The 25,195-nt window shown below is 40.8% G+C and overlaps 1 protein-coding gene across 2 annotated transcripts; it reads left to right on the forward strand.

Moving 5' to 3' along the window:
* The first annotated feature begins 285 nt into the window (after window positions 1–285).
* Window positions 286–12,506, forward strand: PAK1IP1 (PAK1 interacting protein 1). Of its 2 annotated transcripts, none has more exons than XM_037045398.1 (10): window positions 286–656; window positions 2,788–2,953; window positions 6,338–6,458; window positions 6,534–6,608; window positions 7,039–7,091; window positions 7,473–7,618; window positions 7,715–7,812; window positions 10,899–10,998; window positions 11,736–11,859; window positions 12,017–12,506. In XM_037045398.1, exons 1-10 carry the CDS (start codon window positions 573–575, stop codon window positions 12,220–12,222), a joined length of 1,173 nt encoding a protein of 390 aa, XP_036901293.1. In that variant the 5' UTR covers window positions 286–572; the 3' UTR covers window positions 12,223–12,506. The 2 variants fall into 2 exon arrangements, with proteins under 2 accessions (XP_036901293.1, XP_036901294.1); XM_037045399.1 differs by having other exon boundaries at window positions 2,791–2,953.
* Window positions 12,507–25,195: the final 12,689 nt, after the last annotated feature.

Genomic DNA, 25,195 nt, shown 5'->3' on the forward strand with positions numbered 1-25,195 from the left:
ATCGCGAATGCCAAATCTCACGCCCTCAATGCCCTGACACCAGACAATGTGAGAAAAACAGGTCCATTCCACTCTTTGCTGCACAAAAAGGAAACCCAACTCCACCGGGTTTCCCAGGTCACAACAGAGAACTGTCCACACAAACCAACATCTGAATGCAGCCAGAGGCATGGGGCCCCGCCCCCGGCCCCGCCCCCGCCCCCGCCCCCGCCGGAAGCTGGCTCGCCCACTCCTTAGATGTCACAGAAATGAGGGGCTTCCGCGAGGAAGTCCCGCCCACTGTCTTTAGACCAGCCTAACTCAAGGCTTCCTAGAATATGCCTGCTTATCGCCATTTTTTTCTCATAGCGATGAGAACCTCTTCATGTGGTATCCTTCCTTATTCTCCGCTTGAAAACTGTGATTTCAAGCTCTGAAACCATTTCCGCTGATGCAGGCTCCTAAAAGGCAGTCCGGCGGCATGACGTTTATTAAGCGCCAATGGAGGAAGGACCCTCTTCCGCTTGCATCCGTTTTAGTCTCCACCCCTCACGCAGAGCGCGGCCTCCTGAAAGAGGCACGTGTGCTACTGAATGGAGCTGGTCGCTGGTTGCTACGAGCAGGTTCTTTTTGGGTTTATTGTACACCCGGAGCGCAAGGCTGGTGGTGGCTACGAGGTAAGAGCTGATTCGCGGGACCTCTGGACGTGTGGGCGGGGGAAGGTCAAGCCTGGTTCCTGCACGCCTAGAGTAAACATAAAATCAGAAGTGAACACACCGTGTGACTTCTTAGGGATTAGTTGACAAGTCAAACTCAGGAAACGTAAGTATAGGTTAGCTCTTTAGTGCATGGAGCAGGCAGCCCTGGCTGGTGTGGCTCAATAGATTGATTGAGTGCTTCTTTGCAAACCAAAGAGTCTCTGGTTCGATTCCCCGTTAGGGCACTTCCCCAGGTTGGTGGCCAGGTCTCCAGGAGGGTCGCACGAGAGGCAACCACACTTTGATGTTTCTCTTTCTCCCTTCTCTAAAAAATAAATAAAATGAAACAAAAATATGGAATAGGCAATTCATGAAATGAGATAATGCCTGGTATGACTACGGACACATTTATGACTGCAGTGCACAAAGGAAGATGGCATTCCTGTGAAGGAGCAAATGAGTTGTAAATTATATATTTAAGGGTTGCTCCCATAAATTGACAGTCTAGATGTTTGCTCTTTCACTGAATTTCTGTCCTGGAGTTTTATAAAATATTTTTTTACAAAATATTAGAGATGGTTCAAGATTGACACCAGCTCATTATTGGATCCTGACTATGGGGCCATTACTAGCAACGAAGGTGGAAAGAAGCCAAGGGCATGGATCCTGCGCTAGATATCTTTCTGGCATAAGGGGGCGAGGACTGGAAGACAAATGCATGGAGAGAAGTTACAAAAAATACAACATTTTATGAGATGTGTGAGTAAAAAAGTAAATTGTCTATAGTCAAACGGTATTCCCAGGACTAGAAATAAGATTTACCTTAGCAATTTTAGGTATCTCTTAGAAACCTGCTTCATAGAGGTCCCTCCCTCCCTCCCTCCTTTCCTTCCTTCCTAGATTTATTTTTAGAGAGAGGGGAAGGGAGGGAGAAAGAAAGAGATGGAGACAAATATCAGTGTGTGATTGCCTCTTGCACCCTCTACTGGGGACCTGGCCTGCAACCCAGGTATGTTCCCTGACAGAATCAAACTGGGGACCCTTTGGTTTGCACGCTAGCATTGAATCCACTGAGCCACACCAGCCAGTGCACACTGAGTATTTCTTAATGGAGAAATCAAAGTGCCAGTCTTGAATTAACCAGAAAATTAGTAGTATGTGTTTTGAATAACTGCTTTTGTTTATTTTCATCTCTGTTTATTAATCTGCCTTTGGTTGAAAGGTGACATGATTTGAATATTTAAAGATGATGCTGCTAATTGTGTTCTCTTAGTAATAATGTTGTTTACCATGTTCCAGATACATGTAGATTTACAGCAGTCCTCTGAGGCAGATATAGTTATACTCATGTTAGAGATGCGGAACCTGACATTGAGATACATTAAGTGACCTGCTCGAGGCCATACAGCTAAAATTTGGTAGACCTGGGACTTATATCCCCAGTGTCTCTGACATTTGAAGCTCTTAACCATTAACCAATACTGCTTCTACACCTGGACAGACTGTAGCCCAGATAAACAACATTTCTTCTGTAATACTGATTTAGGGCCATATTTGCCCCCCAAGGAATGTGGTGTCTTTACTCAAAAGAGGTTCCCTAGGTTTTTATTGACAGAAGCACTATTTCTTGCTGTAGTTACTTAAGAATTAATTTACAGTAACATATTATACACATTATAAGTATGTTCAAAGAAATCAGGTGGGTTTTTTCTTTGGTTTGTTTTACTAATACTTGCATGTCCTTCAAATTGAGAGGCATGTGTGCATTCGTTCTTTGCATTCAACCAGTCACACTTCTCCAGTGTGAAAGTTACATGTCAGTGAGTGTAGAGTTCTTGAAACTTCATCATTAGTCAATCTCTTGGGCTTATATTGGTACTAATGGAAACATACTACTAATCCTGTTTATTTTCTGTTACAGGACTTGTGATTGTAGTTATCTGTATATAGTTATCTGTTCTTTGTTTGTTTTAATCTGCATATCATGGGAGAGTTTTCTCTCCGTTTGTAAGATCCACTGGTAGTTTTCATGGGACGTGAAACCACTTACCTGTTTCTGGAGAACTGTGACATGGTTGTGACATTCATTATGTGGTTTATTACTCTTCAGCAGAAATGGACTTCTGTGGCTGACTTCACTCACCATGCCCACACGGCCTGCTTGTCAGCGGTGGCTGTAAATAGTCGTTTTGTAGTCACTGGGAGCAAAGATGAAACAATTCATATTTATGATATGAAAAAGAAGATAGACCATGGAGCTCTGGTGCATCACAATGGTAAGAAATAATATACTTTCAGATAATAATGTTGAGGTATCCCTACTTTATAATTTGAATTCAGTTGCACAATTCAGTAACCAGATTCTGTGGTAGGAAGTACAGAAATGAGAAAAACATGTTGTTCTTTGTTCTTAAGGTGTTCACAGTCTGTATTGGAAGACAAAAGGAGCACTTGGTCTGCAGGGAAAGGGGAGGACATGAATTTTCACTGAAAACTTTCTTAAAATGACACCTGAATTGCCTTGAAAGAGAGGTACTAGCCCTGGGTGGTGGTGCTCAGTGGATTGAGTGCTGACTGGCAAACCGAAGAATCACCTGTTCGATTCCCACTCAGGGCACGTGCCTGGGTTGTGGACCAGGTACCTAGTAGAAGGTGTACGAGAGGCAACCACATGTTGAGGTTTCTCTCCCTCTCCTTCTCCCTCCCTTCTCCTCTCTCTAAAAATAAATAAATACAATCTCTAAAGTCAGAAAAGAAATAGCATCTATTAGCCAAGTGAAGTTTGCAAAGAGGGAGAGGGTATTCCAGGGAGAGCAGGCAGCATGAGGGCTACAACCAGCAACATCATGTTGACAGCTGCTTTTACTGAAGGAGTATCGTGTACCAGCATTGCCAAAAAGGTACACTTGTATTTTCAGTTTATAGAAGAGAAACCGTCGTTCAACGATATTATATAACTTGCCCCAGGTAACAAAACAGTGGAACTAGAACTTGAACCTAGCCTAGAGCCCATGTTATCAATCACAGGTGTACATGGGGAACTGTAAGCAGGTCAGTGTTATGAGAAGGGTAAAATGAAGGTTGAGGTGGCTGGAGAAGTAGATGGGGCCAGATTCTGGTGGTCCTTGAGAGGAGGAGATTAGGAATTGACTGGTAAGGAGAGAGTGATCAAGGTTTGAGGACAATGCTGGCAGTTAGGGTATGAAAGAGATGCTGACTTACAATAAGCAAGAGGACTGATGAGAGCCACCCAGTCGAGTTTGGAGGCTGTGGATTTAGTAACATCGGTTTGCACTAAGTTGTAGACATTTCTGTAGAGCAAGGAAAGTTACTTGGTTTGTGCAGAAGGATTAAATTAGAGAGGAATTAGGATTTTTGTGAAAATAGGTTTTTGGCCTAGAAGCAATGGGTTGTTAAGGCCTGTAGATCTCTGAAATAAGAAAGCAGGTAGAGTGTGATTGATGGTCGGCATGAAAGGGCTGGCAAGATGTGAATTTGGGTCAGAAAATAGATTCTTAGGGTTCAAGAGTTCTGATGTGGAACAGCTCTGGACGGTAACAGTATCCAGGCTGTGGGTATAAGGAATTAAAATACAGAGAAGGCAAAGGTTACTAGAGTTGAGGAAGACAAGAAATAGTGATTCTCAAGTCCATAGTGATTCTCCACACAGATGGTACATTGCCCAGTATAGTGGCAGGATCAAGAAATAGACTGAACAAGTAGTTTTGTCTTTTTTCCTCAGTATTGAACATTATATGCTATTTTCCTTGCATTTTCCCAGGAGACAGAGAATGAGGGGGTTTAACATGAATCTGAGAAAAGGGGAAATTGGAAAGGAAGAACTCAAATTAGTAAAATCAATTAGATATGTACTTAGTTTAGGGAAACTCAGCCACGGGAGTTGTTTGCCTGCAATTAAAGGCGGGTAAGACAGGTACCCTTTTTTCCTATCCTGTCTTCATGTATTTCAGAAGTTCCACCCCAAGCATTGGTGTCTAGCAGTAAATTAGAAGTGATCAATTTTATCTTCTATTAGATGGTCCTTTACTGCTTTGAAAAGTATCTTTTTTTCTCTTTGACAAGCTAGGCTTTGGGTCATTGCAACATACATTTCTTTTCCTATGTCTTCCAATCCCAGTTTGTATGAGAAAGCCACCTCTCTTTCTAAGGCTTGGAAAAAATAATTTAAACAAAACTGGTCTGTCCAAACCCATTGATACAGGTGTTCAACCATAAAAAAAGGACTTACAGTAAGAGTTTGGATGGGGAAATGAATGAAGTAGGGCCCCTGATTTACTTTATTCCTCATATAAATTCTGGTTTTCCATCAGTTGTCTAGGTAAGCTCTTTTCTGGGGAGCAGATGGAGTCATGGGCAGGAGTGGAAGATAGGGGAAAGCAAAATATCCAGGGTAAGAAATAGGATAGTAGGGAAACAGGAAAACATGAGCAAAGATAGCTGAAGCCTCCTGCTTTGAAGGAAAGCTAGTTTGTTAGCCCATATAGTCTTAGTATGGGAATGGGGGGCTGGTACAGACTCATCAAAGCTCTCTAGCTTTTTCAGTATAAAGGGCAAATGTAAAGGATTGACGAGGAGGTGTGCAGATGAACACTAGTAACCCAGGGGTTCACAGTCTTATTCCGTAAATGACAAAGTAGTACTGTAAATACATATTTAGGTTTGTGGCCTTATGGTCTCTGCCATTGTGTTGTGAAAGCAGCCACAGTGTTTTGTAGCTGAGTGAGTAAGGCTGTGTTCAGATAAGAGTGCACTTACAAAAACAGTGCACCAGCCAGATTTGGCCTGCAAGCAGTATTTTGCTGACCCTTGAGCTACAGGGCAGTGAAGCTGGCTGACACACCTTCAAAGGACAGGGAATTTTTCTTGAAGGTAAATGTATAATGGCATGGACTTTTAAGAGCTAGAGGAATGCTGGGTTCTTCCATCAACTCACTTCCCTTCAACCTTTTAAAGTTTGAACTATGGGAAGGAGAGAGAACATAGTGGAAAAGTGAACGTGTTAAGTACTTAGGATGGTGGATGAGAATTGTGTAGAAGTTGATTTAAAAACAGCTCTGGGTTCTGGCCTGGAGGCTCAGTTGGCTGGAGCATTGTCCCACGCACCAGGAGGTTGTGGGTTTGATCCCCAGTTGGGTCATGTGCAGGAGGCAACCAATCGATATTTCTCTCACATTGATGTTTCTCTCTCACCCTTCCTGTCTCTAAAATCAATAAACATACTGTCAGGATTTAAAAAAAAAAACAGCTCTGGAATGTGGATGATTGGGTCGCTAACTGTTTAGAATGTATGGCTATACATTTCAGCTTGTTACCCCAGGTGAGCTGCTAGCTGGTTAGTTTTGTTTGACTTCTCAGTCTTACCAGCTCTCTCCTAAAATATGATTATGGGAATGTAGAGCAAGAAAGTAAACTGGTCAGCTCAAAGCTATATCTGAAACTAGAGAAACTGCTGAAAATCCTTGAATAGGCTTAAAACTACTATATTAAAAAGTTAATTTTGCCACTTAAGTGTTAAGGTTCAATGCAGTAATACTTTTAATGTTTTAGTTATCACAGCATAGTGTTCAGACCAGAAGTAGTATTTGCATTCAGAATAATAATTTCGAATATTAATTTTGCCTGTTTTGTTTTTTCCACAGGCACAATAACTTGCCTGAAATTCCATGGCAATAGGCATTTAATTAGTGGGGCGGAAGATGGGCTTATTTGTGTCTGGGATGCAAAGAAATGGGAGTGCCTGAAGTCGATAAAGGCGCACAAGTGAGTCTTGCCCTTTTTCGGTGGTAGTCTCCAGGTGCCAGTCAGTCTGGGGGCTAACTGTTGATTTCCTTTTAGAGGACCTGTGACCTTTCTTTCTATTCACCCATCTGGCAAGTTGGCCCTGTCTGTGGGTACAGATAAGACATTAAGGTAAGTCATAATGCTCAATAGCATCTTTACTTCAGTTGTGATGTTTGTTCTTCAAATAGAGCAGGAACCCACCAGAATACTGTGATACAAGGAAAGGTTGAAAGCTAGTGAACCTTTTTGTAATAGTAGGAAAAAAATGACAAGCTTTGTATGGAAACATACACATTAGATTTCAGTCATTGTGAGCTGTAAAGTGTTTTATGATGTGAAACCTTTTGCAAATACATTAAAGGTATTAAAGGGAAGTGGGAATACCCCTTTAACAAGTTAATCTTGAGAATAAATATTTTAGCTGTTGCTATAGGAAAGACAGCAGTTCTTCTGAATAGCCATGTATTTAGTAAATTGACATTTGAGCGAGTCTTCATGCTTACCTTAAAGCCTTGTAAAAGTTTGTGACTATGCCATAAGTGAACTTCTTGTTTTATAGAACATGGAATCTTGTGGAAGGAAGATCAGCATTCATAAAAAATATAAAACAAAGTGAGTATTTTTGTTTGGAATGTGTTTTACGACATCTTGGCAGAATATGAATATACACACGCTCATGTGCATGCACGCACACATTTATTTGCCTGCACGATAGTGGTTACCTCTGAGAGCAAATGCTTTCTTCTGGTTACTTTCTTCTTTTGTGTTAGTTTGGGATTCTTATGGCTGTACCACTGACCAGCCCTATAATCTTTAGTGATTCTTTGAACCCAGTTTATTGTTTAAAATTAAACTTGCAAAATATGTATTATGTTTGTTGAGTATTCAGTAGGATAATAGATGTGAAAATGTGCAATATAAATATTTGATATTTTTAGTATTATTCTGGTTATTTTTTTATTCATGAAATGAAAGATTTTGTTTAACTTACAGATGCTCACATAGTGGAATGGTCCCCAAAAGGAGAGAAATATATAGTTGTCATACTAAATAAAATAGATGTATATCGTCTTGACACAGCATCTGTTACTGGCACTATCACAAATGAAAAGAGAGTGTCTTCTGTTACATTTCTTTCTGTAAGTGATCAGAAATGAGTGATGTCAATTTAGTGTGTATATGATGGTAGGAATCGTTTGACATTCTGGATTACTCATTCTTTTTCTCTCCCTTAGGAGTCTGTCCTTGCAGTGGGTGGAGATGAAGAAGTTGTAAGGTTTTTTGATACTGATTCATTAATGTGTCTCTGTGAATTTAAAGCTCATGAAAACAGGTATTTTTTTGTTTACCAGTTTGTGGTGTATATGGGTACAGTCTCGAATGTCGTGTGCAGTAGTTTGACTGCAGCAGGATGTATGTTTTTTATGAACAGTTGCAGAGATAGACACCTGCATATATGTAATGACTGCAGTCTAAGAGGATGGTGAAAAGGTCTTGGCCTTAGTAAGTGCAGAAGTGGCCAAGTTGTCGTCAGGACTAGGCATGTGCACAAAATATAGTTCCAATAATTTCATTAGTCTTGGGGCCTGAAGTGAACCATATTTGAATGGGGGAAAAATTAAACAGCCTTCAGCTTTGCTTCTGACCGCTCTTGCCTTTTACTCGATTCTCCTTGTCTGCTTTCCCCACCTTTATTACCGCATTTGCTTTTTGTTCAGAAGAAATACAGGACATTATAGACTTCTATTTTGCGCCAGTATCTGTGGCCTCTTACTGCTCACTATTTCTAGGGGTACACCCGAAGTCTTAGTACATCATTAAGTGATTTTGCCAAGATGACCCCACTGTTAGCCAACAGAGCTGGGATTCAGATCCAGTTCTGTCTGACTCTGCCCCTGCTTTTTCCACTCTAATTCTGAAACAGGTGAAAATGTAAAGAGTTATACTTGAATGTGTTTTATTTGCGTGTTGTATATCTCAAGTAAGTTTTAGTTGTTATTTTATAGATAATAGTTAGGTTTTAAGAAATCTCTCTTTACCCCGCGTGGGGCAGACCCAGTGAGGGCGTGGGACAGCGGGCTGGCTGCAGTCACACTTTCGCACGCAGATAAACCAGCAGAGGAGTGAGCAGTGGGACGGACCGCGCGGGCCCTGGTGGCCGCCATTGCTTTCCTCTGACCCCACCCCCACATACAGTGTCACAACCCAGCAACTGAGTGGCCTGGCCCTGGTGAACACCTAGGGCTCTGTTCCTCATATGTAACAGGCACGAACAGTCCAAAATACAGCTCAAGAAGAACTCAAAGCCCCAGAGCCAATAACTCTAAGCGACCAGGAAATAGCAAACCTCTCAGATGCACAATTCAAGACACTGGTGATCAGGATGCTCACAGAACTGGTTGATTTTAGCCACAAATTAGAGGAACATATGAAGACTAAGCTAATTGAAATGAAGGGAAATGCACAGGAAACCAATAGTGATGGAAAGGAAACGGGGGCTCAAATCAAGGGGGTGGAACAGAAGGAAGAAAGAAACAACCAAACAGAAAAGAATGAAGAAACAAGAATTCAAAAAAAAATGAGAGGCTTAGGAACTTCCAGGACATCTTTAAATGTTCCAACATCCGAATTACAGGGGTACCAGAAGGGGAAAAGAAACAGCCACGAGTGGAAAACTTATTTGAACAAATAATAAAGGAGAACTTCCCCAGTCTGACAAAGAAAGTAGACTTGAAGGAAGCTCAGAGAGTCCCAAAGAAGTTGGACCCAAGAAGGAACACACCAAGGCACAGCATCATTACATTAGCCAAGATTAAAATGAAGGAGAGAATTCTAGAAGCAGCAAGAGATAAGGGGACAGTCGCCTACCTACAAAGGAGTTCCCATGAGGCTATCAGCGGATTTCTCAAAAGAGACCTTACAGGCGAGAAGGAGCTGGAAGGAAGTATTCCAAGTCATGAAATCCAAAGATCTACATCCAAGACTGCTCTATCCAGCAAAACTTCATTTAGAATGGAAGGGCAGATAAAGTGCTTCTCAGATAAGATCAAACTCAAGGAGTTCATCATCACCAAGCCCTTATATGAAATGTTAAAGGGACTTATCTAAGAAAAAAAAGATAAAAAACTATGAACAGTGAAAGGACAGTAAACTCACAGTTACTAACAACCACACCTAGAACAGAAGCAAACCAAGAGGACAGCTAGATCAGGAGCAGAACCATAGAAATGAAGACCACATGGAGGGTTAGCAACAGGGGAGTGGGAGGAGGAGAAGGGGGGAGAAGGTACAGAAAATAAGTAGCATAGATGGTAGGTAAAAAATAGGGGGGAGGACAAGAATAGTACGGGAAATATAGAATCTAAAGAACTTGACACGTCATAAACTAAAGGGGGGAAGGGTGGGGGAGGGGTGTGCAGGGTGGAGGGGAATGAAGGGGAGAATAGAACAACTGTAATGGTATAATCAAAATATATTTAAAAAATAAAAGTGAAAATAGAAGAGGGGAAAAATATCTTTGCAAACACTCACAATACTGTACATACCTAGTTAATGTTATTAGGGAAGGGGGAGTGGGACCTCAGAAATGAAAAGCAACTGTTCTTGAAAAGAGAGCTTTAGGCACACTGGCTTTGAGAGAGGAGAGTGCTGAGTGCATTTCAGGAACAGAAGACCTGTGTTAATAGATTAAAGTGAGCCAAATGGTACATTGCCTTGTAGGCAGTAGTGAAAAGTTTTGGTTTTAAGTGCCCTTGTAGATTCTGTTGTGTTAATTTCTTATGAAAAAATTTAAAGGCAGATAAACCAGTTTAAGGAAGCAGCTCCTGTAGACCCACCACCCAGCTTCAGTGGTTATCAATTTATGGTCAATCTTGCTTCTTAAATATTCCTAGTCACTTCCTCCTTTCCTGTGTTATTCCAGTGCAGATCCTAGCTGTGTAGAAGTTTAAGCCTGGGAGTAACATATTTTGATTAACACTTAAAAATTGTTAGAGGGCAAAAATGGAATAGAGACACCAATTATACTACTTCCTAATTCAGAACAAAAATGATGGTAGCTTAGACTAGGGTCAGTGGCACTGGAATGAGAGGAATGAATGTATCGGAGGAAGCCTTTATTCATCTTTTGTCTTTTTGTACTAAACTTGTATTTTCTTGAGGTGAGGGGCCTTGTTTTAAGTATCTTTATTTCTTTTGTGATAACCTGATTTTAATATCATTATCATCATCATTTTTCCCCTTTTTAAAAGATAGTTAATAGTTTTATCTTAAAATTTAGACCCTGAAAAATGACTCACTGACTCATGGGAACTGAAGTACAGTTACTACAAAATCAAGAGCCTGTGTGCATAAAAGCTTATTACAGTATCGTGCTATTTGAAGAAAAGATCATTTATGGTGTTAATATTTCTGTTCTAGGGTAAAAGACATGTTCAGTTTTGAAATTCCAGAGCATCATGTTATTGTTACAGCATCAAGTGATGGTTTCATCAAAATGTGGAAGCTTAAGCAGGACAAGGTCAGTGTCTTAGCGTAGTATCAGTACACTGTAATGCAGTCTTACTATCCGTGTTGCCTTGAGTTAAGTGAGATGGAATTCTTCCTTAAGGATCATAGTCAGAGATCTTGAAACAAGCACTTTAAAAGCCTTTCAGGTGTGATTGATATTCATGACCCTTAATGATATTCAGTGATATTCATTTTAAAGTTAGGGTTCCACAGAGCTGCCTTGGGTCGGCATTGGAGAATCTGAGCTGACAGGATCCCAGACTCCTGTTTTTTCAGAGAGGTTCTACTTCTTTTTTGTATACTGATGTTATCTGTAGTATTTTGTTAGGTAGAATACTGCCATTATTTAAAAAAAAAAAAAGAGAAAAACTGGAAATTCCTGATTAACTGTGGAACCAACAGTGGTTTTGAACCAGATAATTGGAATATTAAATTCCTTTTGATCGTGTCTCTCTCCTAGACAGTCTTGTTTATCCTGTGAATACGGCATGTTAAATGCTTACTTTAACACCTAGAAATGAATAAGACATGGTCTGTTTCCTTAGTGAATTTACAGTTTCTGAGTAGTCAGAAACTGGCTTTATGAAGGACATAGCCAAATTAGGGATCAAGATAATAGATTTCTTCTAAACAGCATATCTTATTCTCAAGAAAATAATAGTGTTATAAGTTAAGGAGTTGATTATAGAAAAAGAAAATTACTTAAAATTCTCCTATGTTGTTATGAATTTTTCTTGCTTGTTTTAGAAAGTTCCCCCATCTTTACTTTGTGAAGTGAACACTAACGCCAGGCTGACCTGTCTTGGAGTGTGGCTAGACAGCACAACAGACCCAAAAGAAAGCCTTCCTTCAGCTGAAGAGCCTTCTCTAGGTAAATGAAATTGGTCATTTAAAAAAAAATGGAATAATCTGTTACCTCTTGAATTATTGAAGTGAAGGAGACCCAGTTAATTTCACTTTATATTGTCAGCCTGTGATTCTTTTTCAATGGGGAGAAACAATCTCATATACACTGTCTTGTGTTTTAGTAAGTAAAGAAGAACGGTCCAAAAGCAGCAAAAAGGAATCTGGTGATGTAGTGCAGGAAGAAGAAAGGCAGTCAAAACCTGGCATTAAGGAATGTGGTTTCACTGGTGTCAAGAAGAAGCCAACAAAAGGAAGTGGCCTGGTGTCAACCAAGAAGAGGAAAATGGTAGCAATGTTGGAAAAGAAGAGAAAAAAGAAGAAAGTATGAATAATGCAGTGAATTCAAATTTCTCCTAAGTAAAAATACTTTTTAGATGGAATCATTCTTTTCTAATGTACCTAGTTTTTCTTGCCAAGTGAAAACTAGGAATTTCCTCTTTTGGAAAAAATGTATAGCCTAAAAAAAAATCACTAATTCACTTTTGTTTTTTGTTTTTTGTTTTTAAACAGTAGTAAAACTTTTTAGTAGGCAGTATATATCATGATATATATTATGTTAATGTGTAATAGAATTTTTACTGTTGTGTAAGTAAATAAAGGTCTTTCTCAAAATAATGTAATATAAAAATCTTGAATACGGTCTTTTCCAGAGGTACATAAGGACGTTTTTAAGGTCAAGGAAAATGACATTTCTTTTTTTGTCCATTTCAAGCCATAAAAAAATTCATATAGCTAATCTAACAGGTAGTTTTAAAATCAGCCTGTTGAGCCCTGGCTGGTGTAGCTCAGTGGATTGAGCATGGGCCTGCAAACCACACGATCGCAGTTCAATTCCCAGTCAGGGCACATGCCTGGGTTGCAGGACAGTTCCCAGCAGGGGATTCACAAGAAGCAACCATACATTGATATTTCTCTCCTTCTCTCTTTCCCTTCCCCTCTAAAGATAAATAAATAAAAATAAAATCTTTAAAAAAAAAGTTACTATTTAAAAAAAAATAAAATCAGCCTGTTGATTATACTGTCATCATTTCTTACCTTCTTTCCTCATAGATTACTGGATGTTTTGAAAAGATGATTTGATATAGAGGATTTACGGGTTTTACTTAGGTGGGCTCACATTGAATCCCTCCTGATTTGGCAAAATCAGGTTATCTGACAGTGGGACACTGGAAGTGCCTCTCTTTACAGAGGAGGGAATCACTTAGGAAATGAACCAAATCATGTGTTGGATGTTCCAGTGTACCTCTTTGTTAACTTACTTCAGGCTTATGAACAAGGATGAAGGTAGGTTTGTTTTTTGTTTTGTTTTCGAGACTGTTTTCTTAAGAGTAGTTCTGGGGTTGTAAAATTGAGAGGGACTTTTCAACAGACTTCTCAGTGCCCCTGCAGCCCCTGCCATTATCAGCATCGCTCACAAGAATGGCACAAATTTCCTGAGGATGAACCTACATTGACACATCATCAATTTTAACTTTGGGAATGCCTTTTCTAAAAAAACCCTCACCTGAGGACACCCTCTTAGTTGCTTTTAGAGAGAGGAAGGGTGAGAGAGAAATATTGATGCCAGAGAGAAGCATCAATTGATTGCCTCCGGTCTGTGATCTCTGATGAGAGATTGCCTGTACCCAGGCTGAGGATCAAACCTGCAACTTGGACATGTGCCCCAACTGGGAACCGACCTGCAACCTTTTGGTTACAGTACGACGCACCAGCCAACTGAGCCACACCAAGCAGCACAGGGGATTACTTTTGGTGTATATTCTATAGGTTTGGACAAATATTTAACGACCTATTTACTGAATGTTTTCATTGCCCTAAAACAGCTGTTTTGCCCATTCATTTCTTTTCCACATCTGACAATTCACTGGTCTTTTTCTATGTCTCCATAGTTTAGCCTTTTCCATAATGTGATACAGTTAGAATCATACAATATCGTAGCCTTTTTTGATTGGCCTCTCCCATTAGTAATATGCATTTAAGTTTCATTCATATCTTTTATTGCTTGATAGCTAATTTCTTTTTATTTTTTAAAAATTCTTTTTGAAGATTTTATTTTTAGAGAGAGGGGAGGGAGGGAAAAAGGGAAAGAAACACTGATCGGTTACCTCTAACATGCCCCCAACCAGGGACCTAGCCTGCAACCCATGCATGTGCCCTGACTGGGAATTGAACCAGCAACCTTTTGTTTTGCAGGCTGATGCTTAGTTCACAGAGTGACATGAGCCATGGCAGCTCATTTCTTTTTGGTGCAATGATAGTCTACTGTCTTACCTAAGCACCACAATGTACTGTTCACCTGCTGGAGGACATCTTACTTCCAAGTTTTGGCAATTATGAATAAAGTTGCTACATTCACATGCTGGTTTTGGATGGACATGTTTTCCACTAACGTGGGTAAATAGTAACATAACAGGATTGCTGCACTGTATGGTAAGAGTGTGTTTAGTTTTTGTAAGAAACTGCCAAACTGTCTTCCAAAGTGGCTGTACCATTTTCCCACCAGCAAAGCAAGGGTGGCCGTTGCTCCACATCCTCACTGGTGTTAGGTGTTGACAGTGGTCCAGACTTTGGCCAATCGAGTAGGTGTGTAGCAGTGGTATATCCTTGATTTAATTTGCATTTCCCCAGTAACATCTCTTCATATACTTGCCACCTGTGTATCCTTGGTGAGATGTCTAGAGAGAGGTCTTCGGCCCATTTTTCAATCTTGATTGTTTTCTCACTGAGTTTTAAAAGTTAATTGTACACTTAGGGTAATGGTCCTTTATCAGATGTGTCTTGCAAATATTTTCTCCCCATCTGTGGATTGTTTTCTCATATATCTTGTAGAGCATAAGTTTTTAATGAACTGTAGCTTTTCAGTTTTTTTTTTCATGGATTATATCTAAAAACCCTACACCCAAGGTCATCTAGGTTTTTTTCCTGTGTTACCTTATAGGAGTTTTATAGTTCTGCATTTTCCATTGAGATCTACAATTCATTCTGAGTTAATTTTTCTGAAAGGTTTTTGTGTATAGATTTTCTTGGCATGTTTTTGGCATCATTTGTCAGATTCTTTGCTTCATGGTGTTGCCTTTGTCAAAGGTCAGTCAGCTCTGTTTGTGGTGTTCTGTTTATGGACTCTATTCAGCTCCATTGATCTATTTGTCTATTCTTTTGCCAGTGCTACACTATCTTGATTATTACAGCTTTATTGTAAGTCTTAATGTCAGGTAGCATCAGTTCTCCAACTTTGTTCTTCAATATTGTTTGCTATTTGGGGTCTTTTCCCGCTCCATGTAAACTTCACAGTCAGATTATTGATATACAGTGAGGGCAACTTTGCCAGCAAGTCCCCCCGTCTGCCATGGATGAAAGTAACACTACCAGGACATGATCTGCTTGGGGAGAAGTGGCCAATCTCAGAGGAGAAAGGCCCCTTCCTCAACTGCTTTTATTGGTTGTAACACAGGAATATGGGCAGCAAGGATCAAACAGTAGATAGCATTTCAAAGAAATCTGAGGGCTTAGTCTGAGTCAGTGTCTGTCAGGTAAGGGGGTTGCAGAAACTTTGGGAGACATACTCATTTCCTGCTCAGATCCTATTGTATGAATGAAAGCACTCTTAGCAAAGAGACTTCACAGGACTTTTAGGAATTCTTACTCATGCCTGGTCACCCTGGATCCCACTCTAGCCAGGCAAGGGGCTGCACTGCCTCCCCCATCACAGGTTTTCAGGCTTAAGTGGATTAGAGCCAGGAAGCACTTCTCCCAGAGGACATGGGGACTCGGGCTATGTCAGAATAGCCAGGGGGCGAGGGTCCATCACTCCCTCTTTGCTGCAGTCCCCCAAGTCCTTCCTTGATGGCCTCCCAAGTGATCTTCTCTGGCTTAGGTTGCCCCTCCTCTCAGGGGTCTTACCAGACTCTGACTAACTGACCAAGTGTTGGGGACAGGGGAGGAAGCAGAAGCAGCGCTGCTGCCAGAGATACGCTTTGTCTCCTCAGTGGCTCACAGTCCAAATGTCACTCACTCAGCCTTAGCCATGGGGGGCAGTTACAACTCCTGAAACCAGGCAGAGCGGTTCCCTAAAATATACATAAAACAACTTGGTATTTTGATTGGGATTGCACTGAGTCTGTAGATCAATTTGTTAAGAACTGACACCTTTAAAAATTTTTTTTTAAAGTATAAGAACTTAACATCCTGACAATACTGAGTTCTCCTATCCAGGAATGTGGAATGTGAGTAGCTCTCCATTTATTTAGTTCTTTAATTTCATTCATCAGAGTTCTGTAGATTTCTTCATATAGATCTTAACAAATTTTGTTAGATACCTGTTTTATTTTGGGGTTTGCTCATGTAAATGGTGTTGTGTTTATAATTTAAAATTCCACTTGTTAATTATTGGTATATAGGAAAGCAGTTACTTTTGTATGTTAATGTTGTATCCTGCAACCTCGCTGTAATTACTTAGTACTAGGGCACAGGTGGCAAACACAAGGCCCTCAGGCCAAATCTGGCCCTCCACCTTGTTTTATACAGCCTGGCAACAGTTAACAGCTCTCTTAACTGTTAGGGAAGAGTTACATTTATACAGTCCTAAAATTGCATTCGGCCCTTTGAAAGCAACTAGGAGGCTGACGTGCACCCCACCCCACCCGTAAAGATGAATTTGACACCCCTGTAAGCTAGGGTTTTTGTTTTGTTTTTCTCCTAATTCTTTCAATCACATCCTCTGTGAACAAAGACAATGTTGTCTTTCCCAATCTGTAAATCTTTTATTTCCTTGCCTTTTTGCATTAGTAAGGACTCTAAAAGGAATGTGGGTTTGGTTCTTCTTAAAATTCCACTTTTTATTTCAAGATAATTGTAAATTCACATGCAGTTTAAGAAATAATGTATAGAAATATGTACCCTTTATGCAGTTCCCTGCAATGGTAACATCTTGGAAATTAAAGTAAAATATTATATCTGAGATATAGAAATGATACAGTCAAGATGCAGAACATTTTTATCACCACAGGGATCCCTCATGTTGCCCTTCATAGCTGCTTCTTTCCGGTAGTTTTATCGCTACACCCACCTCCTTTACTCTTGACAATTGCTTATCTGTTCTTCATCTCTAATTTTGATGAAGTTATAATAAATGGATTATATGTTTGGAGGGCATGATTTCTTCCACTCAGCATAATTGGGAGATTGATTCAGGTTATTGAATATTCTAAGTTATGATGCGGTTATACTACAGTTACAATACATGTTAACCATCTGTTGAAGGACATGTAGTTTCCAGTTTTTCAGAAATTATGACCAAGGCCCCGATAAATATTCCTGTGTACGTTTGGGAGAGCTTATTGCTGCTGGGAGCAGGTAGAAGCTCTGCATCTCAGCAGGATCACCACTAACATTGTGGTGGAGAGGGGACTTGTATTCCGCCAGTGGGATGAAAGAGGGAGCTCCCGATCTGGTCTTTTTTGACATCACCTAGCTGGAGGGTTGGACACCTTACTGCCTCTTGAAGGCCAAGGGTGAGGCTCCAGTTAGCCCTTTGCTGGCATGGGTGGGTTGGGGCCACAGTTTTGTTTTGTTTTTCCTGTGGTGTTTTGCTGGAGTAGAGTAGTTGTGGCCTGAAAATTTTACATCCTGCAAGGCTGCCCCTTTTGTGCTCCTTTGGCCAGAAAGAGCTGGATTTTGTTGGGGCTGTCCATTCCCCCTTGCATTGTTGGCATTTCTGGGCTGCCAGTTTCTTCAGCTCTGAAACAGTTTAGGGAATTTACTACCATTATGTTCCTCTGGTTCTGAAGTCCTTAGTTGCTTTGCCTTCTCTCCATCTTTCTGAATTTTATATTACGTGGTCTATATATGATATCCATGGTTTCTGTGTGTCCTCAGGAAAAATAGGGGAAATCATGTCTACTTTATCTTCCCAGAAATGGACATTCCCTGAATAGAGTTGTTAGATTGAAAATTGATACAAATAATATCCCTTATGCCATCCTCTCTAGAATAATGATGTGAGATCAGCTTATTATAAAGTTGCTTAATGAAACTTCCATAGATTTAATTCCAGTGTCTAGAAAGTGCATATTACAAGAGGATTGAATATAATGCATACAATAACATTCCCATCAGCTGTTATTTGTGGGAGCATTTAACTGAAATGATGAAACTGTCATTTTAGCCTCTTCAACTCATTTTCACTAATCTTAGGGTAACACCTTAAATAAATACTTAGATTGTATATTGTATGTTTGTGTTCTTAAAAAGTGGAGTCTTGAAGTCTTTTCAAAATATCTTACTGTTCCCTTTGCTTGCCGCTGCCCACAGCAGCAAGGGTGGTCGCGAGGTGAGGCAAGGGACTTAAAAGAATGGAGAGGACCATAACCTCCGCTGGCAAATGGCAACTTTATTCAAGGAACTGCTGGCTTATATGCAAACTGCAGTGGCCTGAGAACAATGTTGTTTTACAAAAGTTTGTACACTCCCGAAAGCTATCAAGAGGGCAAGATGTTCTCATATCCTGAGAACATTAGCCCACAGATAACAGTGTCCTCATGACTATCACTTTCTTGGAACATGACGCATATGCCAAGATCTTGTTCTTTCCTTCAAGGCTGAGAAGAAGGTCCGGAAGATGTCAAGATACCCGCCGGCTCCAGGGACCAGAAACCAAGTCCCTCCACCATTTTCACAGTGGGGGCTCTGTCCTTGGTCCCCTGCGGCCTGGCGGGCTCCCACATCTCCCCCTTTTTTATTTTATATATCGCATTGGTTCCACATTCTTTGTCATGTTCAGCTTATGTTTTTTAAGGTCTACATATAAGCCACCAATTTGTTTGACAAAAAGCCGAATGATGCAAGGTATACATAATAAAAGCAGGATAACGAGGACACCAAAACCTATCCAGTTATAAAGAAAATGTCCAAAAGAGGGAAACTGCTTGGATATGGCGGACAAGAAATTCTGAGCATCTCGAGCAATATCTATGTTTAAAGGAGGGGCATTTATCAAATCCTGAATCTCTCTATGTAACGTAACAAGGTCTAAAGAAGAATTGTAATTATGCTAAATCCCTAACAAATGGTTGCGAACCTTTTCCCATGGAAACTCAGTTGAATTATAAGAAAAGGGGTAACACATATATGGGAAAACATGAAATGACATTTTAAAGAAGATCGAACCTCAAGCGAGTTTAACTCTTAGTATTGTTAACATAAACAGGGACAAAGTCATTATCGTTCCAGGTCACAGGATGCATCATGGGAGGATTAGGGACAAAAGTCCAATATTCTTCAGTCTTCACTTGAATTCTCAGCATTTACAAAAGGTTCAGCAAAATCGCTAGGCGTTGGATTCTTCTCCGAGCTCACTCCGGGTGGTTGAGGCGAGGTTGTATTGTCAGTCGTGCTAGCCGTCTCCGCAGCCGGTTCATCTTGCTTCTGGGCATGTCTGACACAGTGTTTGGGAAGCTAATGAGGGGCTTCTGCGTCTGTTGGAAAAACACAAACATGCCCTCTGCCCCATGGGAGGGGTCAGGTCCATGACGAGACCCATTTATGGGGTCTCTCTAATAAACCAACGGGTAATGCCGCATACGTGGCCCCCAATGCCGATCAGCTGCGGAGCGTCCCTCTGCATCCAAAGTTAAAAAATTAAGAACAAATAAGGAATGTGACACTAACAGTTTAGGAGAATGAGGATCATACCATCTAGGGACTTGAACCCTGGACCCTCAGATTAAAAGTCTGATGCTCTACCAACTGAGCTATCCGGGCTCCGCTTGACCTGCTAGATCTCCCCAATCTGCTTCATCAGGGTTTGGCGGCCCCGATTGAACAGCCGCCACCTTAAAATCAGTCGCCACCTTAAGATCAGGTTCCTCATACCGCGGCACCTCCCAAGTTGGAGGAGGCAGAGCAGTCGGCACTGGAGGTGCAGGGCGAGAAAGATTCTCTGCCGAACGAGTGGCTCGCAGGCTACTGCGAGTCCCACGCTCCCATTTGTCAAACTCAGAATCACCCCTGAGACAGTCTCTCACTAGTGTCCACAAAGAAAATGTATCAACAGGAGTTTTCTCTGGACCGTGAGCACGGTAGTGTTCACGAATACGTTCCCCTACCTTTTTCCAAATTTCCATATTGATAGTACCTTCTTCCGGGAAAGAAGGGCAAACTTGTTGAATAAAATCTACAAAACGATGTATTTGACTCTTAGAGGTAGTAATGCCTCGCCCCTTCAATAAGGAGCAGAGGACTTTTTCAAAAAGTCCCTGATCTGATGAGTGGGAAATTCCCATGATTAACAACTCTCCAGCACCGCTCCGAGCTACTTTTACTTTTAACTTACCGGGCCCCCGTAGCAGCGGTCCTCTCAGGCTCCTCTATCCTTGCGATTAGGACTCTGCTGGTCCCCCCTGACCCCCTGTTTCCGGGTCCCTGTTCTTCGGGCGCCACTCTGCCGCTGCCCACAGCAGCAAGGGTGGTCGCGAGGTGAGGCGAGGGACTTAAAAGAATGGAGAGGACCATAAGCTCCGCTGGCAAATGGCAACTTTATTCAAGGAACTGCTGGCTTATATGCAAACTGCAGTGGCCTGAGAACAATGTTGTCTTACAAAAGTTTGTACACTCCCGAAAGCTATCAAGAGGGCAAGATGTTCTCATATCCTGAGAACATTAGCCCACAGATAACAGTGTCCTCATGACTATCACTTTCTTGGAACATGACGCATATGCCAAGATCTTGTTCTTTCCTTCAAGGCTGAGAAGGAGAAGGTCCGGAAGATGTCAAGATACCCGCCGGCTCCAGGGACCAGAAACGAAGTCCCTCCACCATTTTCACAGTGGGGGCTCTGTCCTTGGTCCCCTGCGGCCTGGCGGGCTCCCACATTTGCTTCTGCGTATCATTGGACATGACTGCTTATGAATAATTCTAGTTTATTTAGCTCATCTCATCCAAAGTGAAGATGATTGACAGGAGGGATGACTAGAAGAGTGACTGGTAGCTCCCTAGGGTGTTTTCAGTAAGCCTAGGAAAGGGAGTTGGGAGACTTGTGTTTCAGACCTGATTCTGGCAGCAGACTGTCTCCACAGCCATGGGCCCTCTACCCTTTCTACTTTGGAGCTTGCTATTATCCTGGCATGTCAGCCGGTTCCCATTGGTACTTCCCATCACCACCCATATATTTGTCACTCGATCTGACAAGTTGTTAGTGAGACTGGTGGCAGTGCAGCATCCTCCCATTAGGTTGGCATTGATCTGTCAACCCATGTTATTAAAGTACCTACTTCCACAGAGTGTAGGTACTGTCATATCTTAGCTAAACAGCCGAGGTTAGCTTGCTTTTTGATTTACAAAGTTAATAAGCTTCAGAATGTCATTTATTTTGTCAATTGCTGACCTTTTAAAAATTTGACAGTTGCAAAATAGATTAAGATTTGGGGATATTATGGGTGTTCTTTTTGTTTGTTTTCTTTCACTTAGAAAACATTTCCTTTGAGAACTGGGGAGTTCTCAGTTCTCAATTACAAATAGCTTTGTAATTACTATTCTCATGTCTAATCTCTGATAAAGGAGAAGAGATACAGGGAGAGCTGCCTAGTGATTAAGGGCCAGGGTCCTGAAACTAGATAGCCTGGGTTCAAACCTTGGCTCTTCGACCTACTACTGTGTGCCTCAATTTTCCTATCTGTATGGAGATGACAATCTTTCCCTGCCTCATAGAATCGTTATGAAAATCAAATGTGTCCATATGTTTAAAGCCTTTGGAAGTGTTAGCATACTGTCAGTACTCAGTAAAGGCCAGCTGTTACTACCATTATCATCTTAGCAGTAGGAACATTTTTTGTCATTTGGACAACAGATGTTAACAGATGTCTCCTACCTTGGTGTCTGAGATTTCAAAGTGGGCAGGGGTGGGTGGCAGAAGAAATAAAAAGGTGAAATCTGAGTTTGGTACGGTTATAAAAGGTGAGTCTGACTTTGAGAAGGAATATGTATATAACTTCTGGGTTTTTAGGTATGTAAACTGGAATCTGGTGTCAAAAATTTTGTAGTAATTCAGGATGGTAACATCTGTGGGCTTTAATTGCAGTTTAGAGCCTCAGCCTCTTTCCTGGTGCAGAGAAATTAGTTGGTCCTTCCATCTGATTCCAGTTTACTCAGATCCTTGGGGTCCAGGTTTCCAGAATCTTGGCGCTATCAGCCACCATTATACCCATGGCAGCAAAAGTCATGCTAGAAATCAGGTGCTAGTAACAAAAGTATGTGAGAGTGGTCTAAAAATAGGAAGGGGTTCTAGGCTCAGTGAGGCTGTTAAAGCCTAAAGAACAGGTCTCCAGTCCACTTCCTATTCCACCAGCTTTGATTCCAAACATTAGAGAAAGGAAAGATGGGGAGAAAGTAAGCAGGGAGGCAGGGGACTTTAAGAGGAGAGAAATGATCTTTTTTAAATCCTTATTTCCCGCGCTTTCATCACACACTGCACCTTGTAGCTTTTGGTCTGTGAAAAACCTCAGCACCTCTACAGAGCATTAAAGAATAAGTGAAAGGAAGTTATGGATCAAAATCAGGCTGCCAGGTTGGCAGAGGCTTTAAAGTTCACTGCTCTAGCCCTTTTTATTTTTTTAAAACTTTGTATTTTGGAATAATGTTCAATTTACAGATAAGTTGCAAACATCAGTCCCCACAGACCCCTCCTGTAGCCGCCTCTACTGTTAACATCTTAAGTAACCACGGTGCATTCATCAAAACGAAGAAATTAACATTGCTGCAATACTGTTGACTACAGCCTTCGAACTTCAACAGCTGCTCCACCCACATCCTTTCTCGGTTCCAGGATCCAGTCCAGGATACGGCGTTGCATTTGGTTGTCTGGTTTCTTTGGATTCTTTCAATATGTGATACTTTCTCGGTCTCATTTTTCATGAATATGACACTTTTCCTCTTTAAATTGTGGTTAAATATATAAAACATAAAATTTGCCATGTAAACCATTTTTAAGTGTACAATTCAGTGGCATTATTTATCAATCATCAATATTTCCATCAACCAGAGAGAAATTCTATACCCATTCAACACTAACTCCCCATTCACTTCTTCCCCAAATCCCTGGTAACTTCTAGTCTACTTTCTGTTTCTATGGATTTGCTTATTTGGAATATTTCATATAAATGGCACTATACAATCGTGTCTTTTTGTATATAGCTTATTTCACTCAATATCTTCAAGTTTCACTCATGTTGCAGATGTGTCAGAATCTCATCCCTTTTTATGACTAAATGGTATTCTGTGTAGGTATATGGCACATCTTGTTTATCCATTCATCTGTTGATGGATATGGGTTTTCCGCTCTGGGCTGCTGTGAATAATGAACATTGTCATACAAGTCTCTGTGCCCATTTTAAACTCTGGGTACATACATACCTAGGTGTGGAAGTGCTGGATCATGTGGTAATTGAATCTAACTTTTTGAGGAATTGCCAAACTTTGTCTAACTTTTGTTAGAAAGTGTCTAATTTTTTGAGGAATTTTCCACAGTGGTAACAGTATATTACATTTCAATTGGCAAGGTACAAGGATTTTAATTTCTCCACATCATCATGAGCACTTGTTCTTTTCTTATTATAGCCATCCTAATAGGTATGAAGTAATATATCATTGTGCTTTTGATTTGTATTTTTCTAGTGACTAATGATGTTAAGCATCTTTTACGTGCTTATTGGTCATATGTATATCGTCTTTGGAGAAATGTCTAAGTCCTTTGTCCATATTTTAACTAGGTTGTTTGCCTTTTGTTGTTGAGTTGTAGTTCTTTCAGATATTAAAGTCTTACCAGACATCATTTGCAAATATTTCCCTTTCACATGTTTTTTTTTTTTTTTTACATTTTTATTTATTTTTAGAGAGAGGGGAAGAGGGAGAGAAAGGAGAGAAACATCAATGTGTGGTTGCCTCTCATGTGGCCCCCACTGGGGACCTGGCCTGCAACCCACACATGTGCCCTGACTGGGAATCGAACTGGGGACCCTTTGGTTTGCAGCCTGTGCTCAATCCACTGAGCTACACCAGCCAGGGCGACACTTTCTTATGACAGGCCCATTGCAATTGCCTTCCCCTCTCATGCCTTCAGCTGTGTGGCTCATGGCTGACCTAATGAAACCTGTTCTTTTAAAAATCACCTACCTCAAACCACCATAATGTGCAAAGCCCAGTCACCAAGTATATTTTTTTCTTCTCATTTGAATGCTTTTGCTAGGAATTCTATTTTGCTCCTGAATGAGAGGGTCGATGGTCCAATTAAGAGGCTCCGATTGCACCAACTTGGGCTACAACAAAGGCACCCTGTTTTTTTATGTGGCATTGAAAAAAAGATACAGTTGGAATGCACATTTGTTTTTGAGAATATTTGATTCTGTTAAAGATTACTGCATTTGTAAACCAGAGAAAAGCTTTTAAAATAAAAGTATAAGTAAACAGTTTGTTAAACATAGGCAGAATTTATAAATGGTTAAGATAAGTATTTATAGTAAATAGAACATGTGTTAAAGACAGAAAGGAATCGAAGGTCTGAGATACCCACTATTTATAAACATACACAAGACGTCTGAGCACTAAATATTCCCAAAATGTGAACTGCACCATCAGCATAAAATGGTTGTCAGGTTGAGAACTGAAGTTTTGTTCAACAACTGAGACATTTTTTCTGTGAACAACTTGGTCAAGAACCAAATTATTTGGGATGGGAGATGTTTGAGAACCAAGGTTTGATTACATGATTATGCAATAAAACACTGCCCTTTTACAGGCCAATAGGCAAAGTGCAGCTATTGACCAAGCTTACTTGTGCCTACCTCCCTTTGCTGAGCAAGCAGGTACCATGGTATGGATGCTGGTGGGAGTTCCCTCTGTGGCTCTCCTTGCTCAGACCTTTGGTCGTACCGTCAGGAGGAAGGCTAACATGGACAGGAGTCGGGGGACATGAATATTGTGTGACGCAGGATTAAGTAGCACGGTTCTTCCACCTGGCTCAGAGCCTCTCCCCTGGTGATTATTTATTCATCCCACCTCTTTCTCTTGCTTCTCCCATTGTTTTAAGTTTAAAGATGTGATTTGAACATTTTAATTTTCATCTGTGACCCTTTCTGTGACCTCTGGTAGATCTTGCCTGTTAGTGTACTTAGAGGCCATTGCATTTCCCACATGCTAATAGTTCATATTAAAATATGTAATTCATCTTGAAAGAAGCAGGTACATTTTGTTTCCTTTTTCCCCTAGGAATGTATAGTTTGCATGTAGTTTGAACCATCTTAGGTATTGAATT

This window comes from Sturnira hondurensis, unplaced genomic scaffold (genome assembly GCF_014824575.4).
Source record: "Sturnira hondurensis isolate 20B ecotype Veracruz unplaced genomic scaffold, ASM1482457v3 Scaffold0004271, whole genome shotgun sequence".
Taxonomy (NCBI): Eukaryota; Metazoa; Chordata; class Mammalia; order Chiroptera; family Phyllostomidae; genus Sturnira; species Sturnira hondurensis.

What these genes read in the sequence shown, in the direction of transcription:
- PAK1IP1 (XM_037045398.1), top strand. Translation starts at nt 573, where the DNA reads ATGGAGCTGGTCGCTGGTTGCTACGAGCAGGTTCTTTTTGGGTTTATT. An exon ending in AGGCTGGTGGTGGCTACGAG is followed by an intron (nt 657 to 2,787) that starts GTAAGAGCTGAT and finishes ATTACTCTTCAG; the next exon opens with CAGAAATGGACTTCTGTGGC. An exon ending in AAGTCGATAAAGGCGCACAA is followed by an intron (nt 6,459 to 6,533) that starts GTGAGTCTTGCC and finishes ATTTCCTTTTAG; the next exon opens with AGGACCTGTGACCTTTCTTT.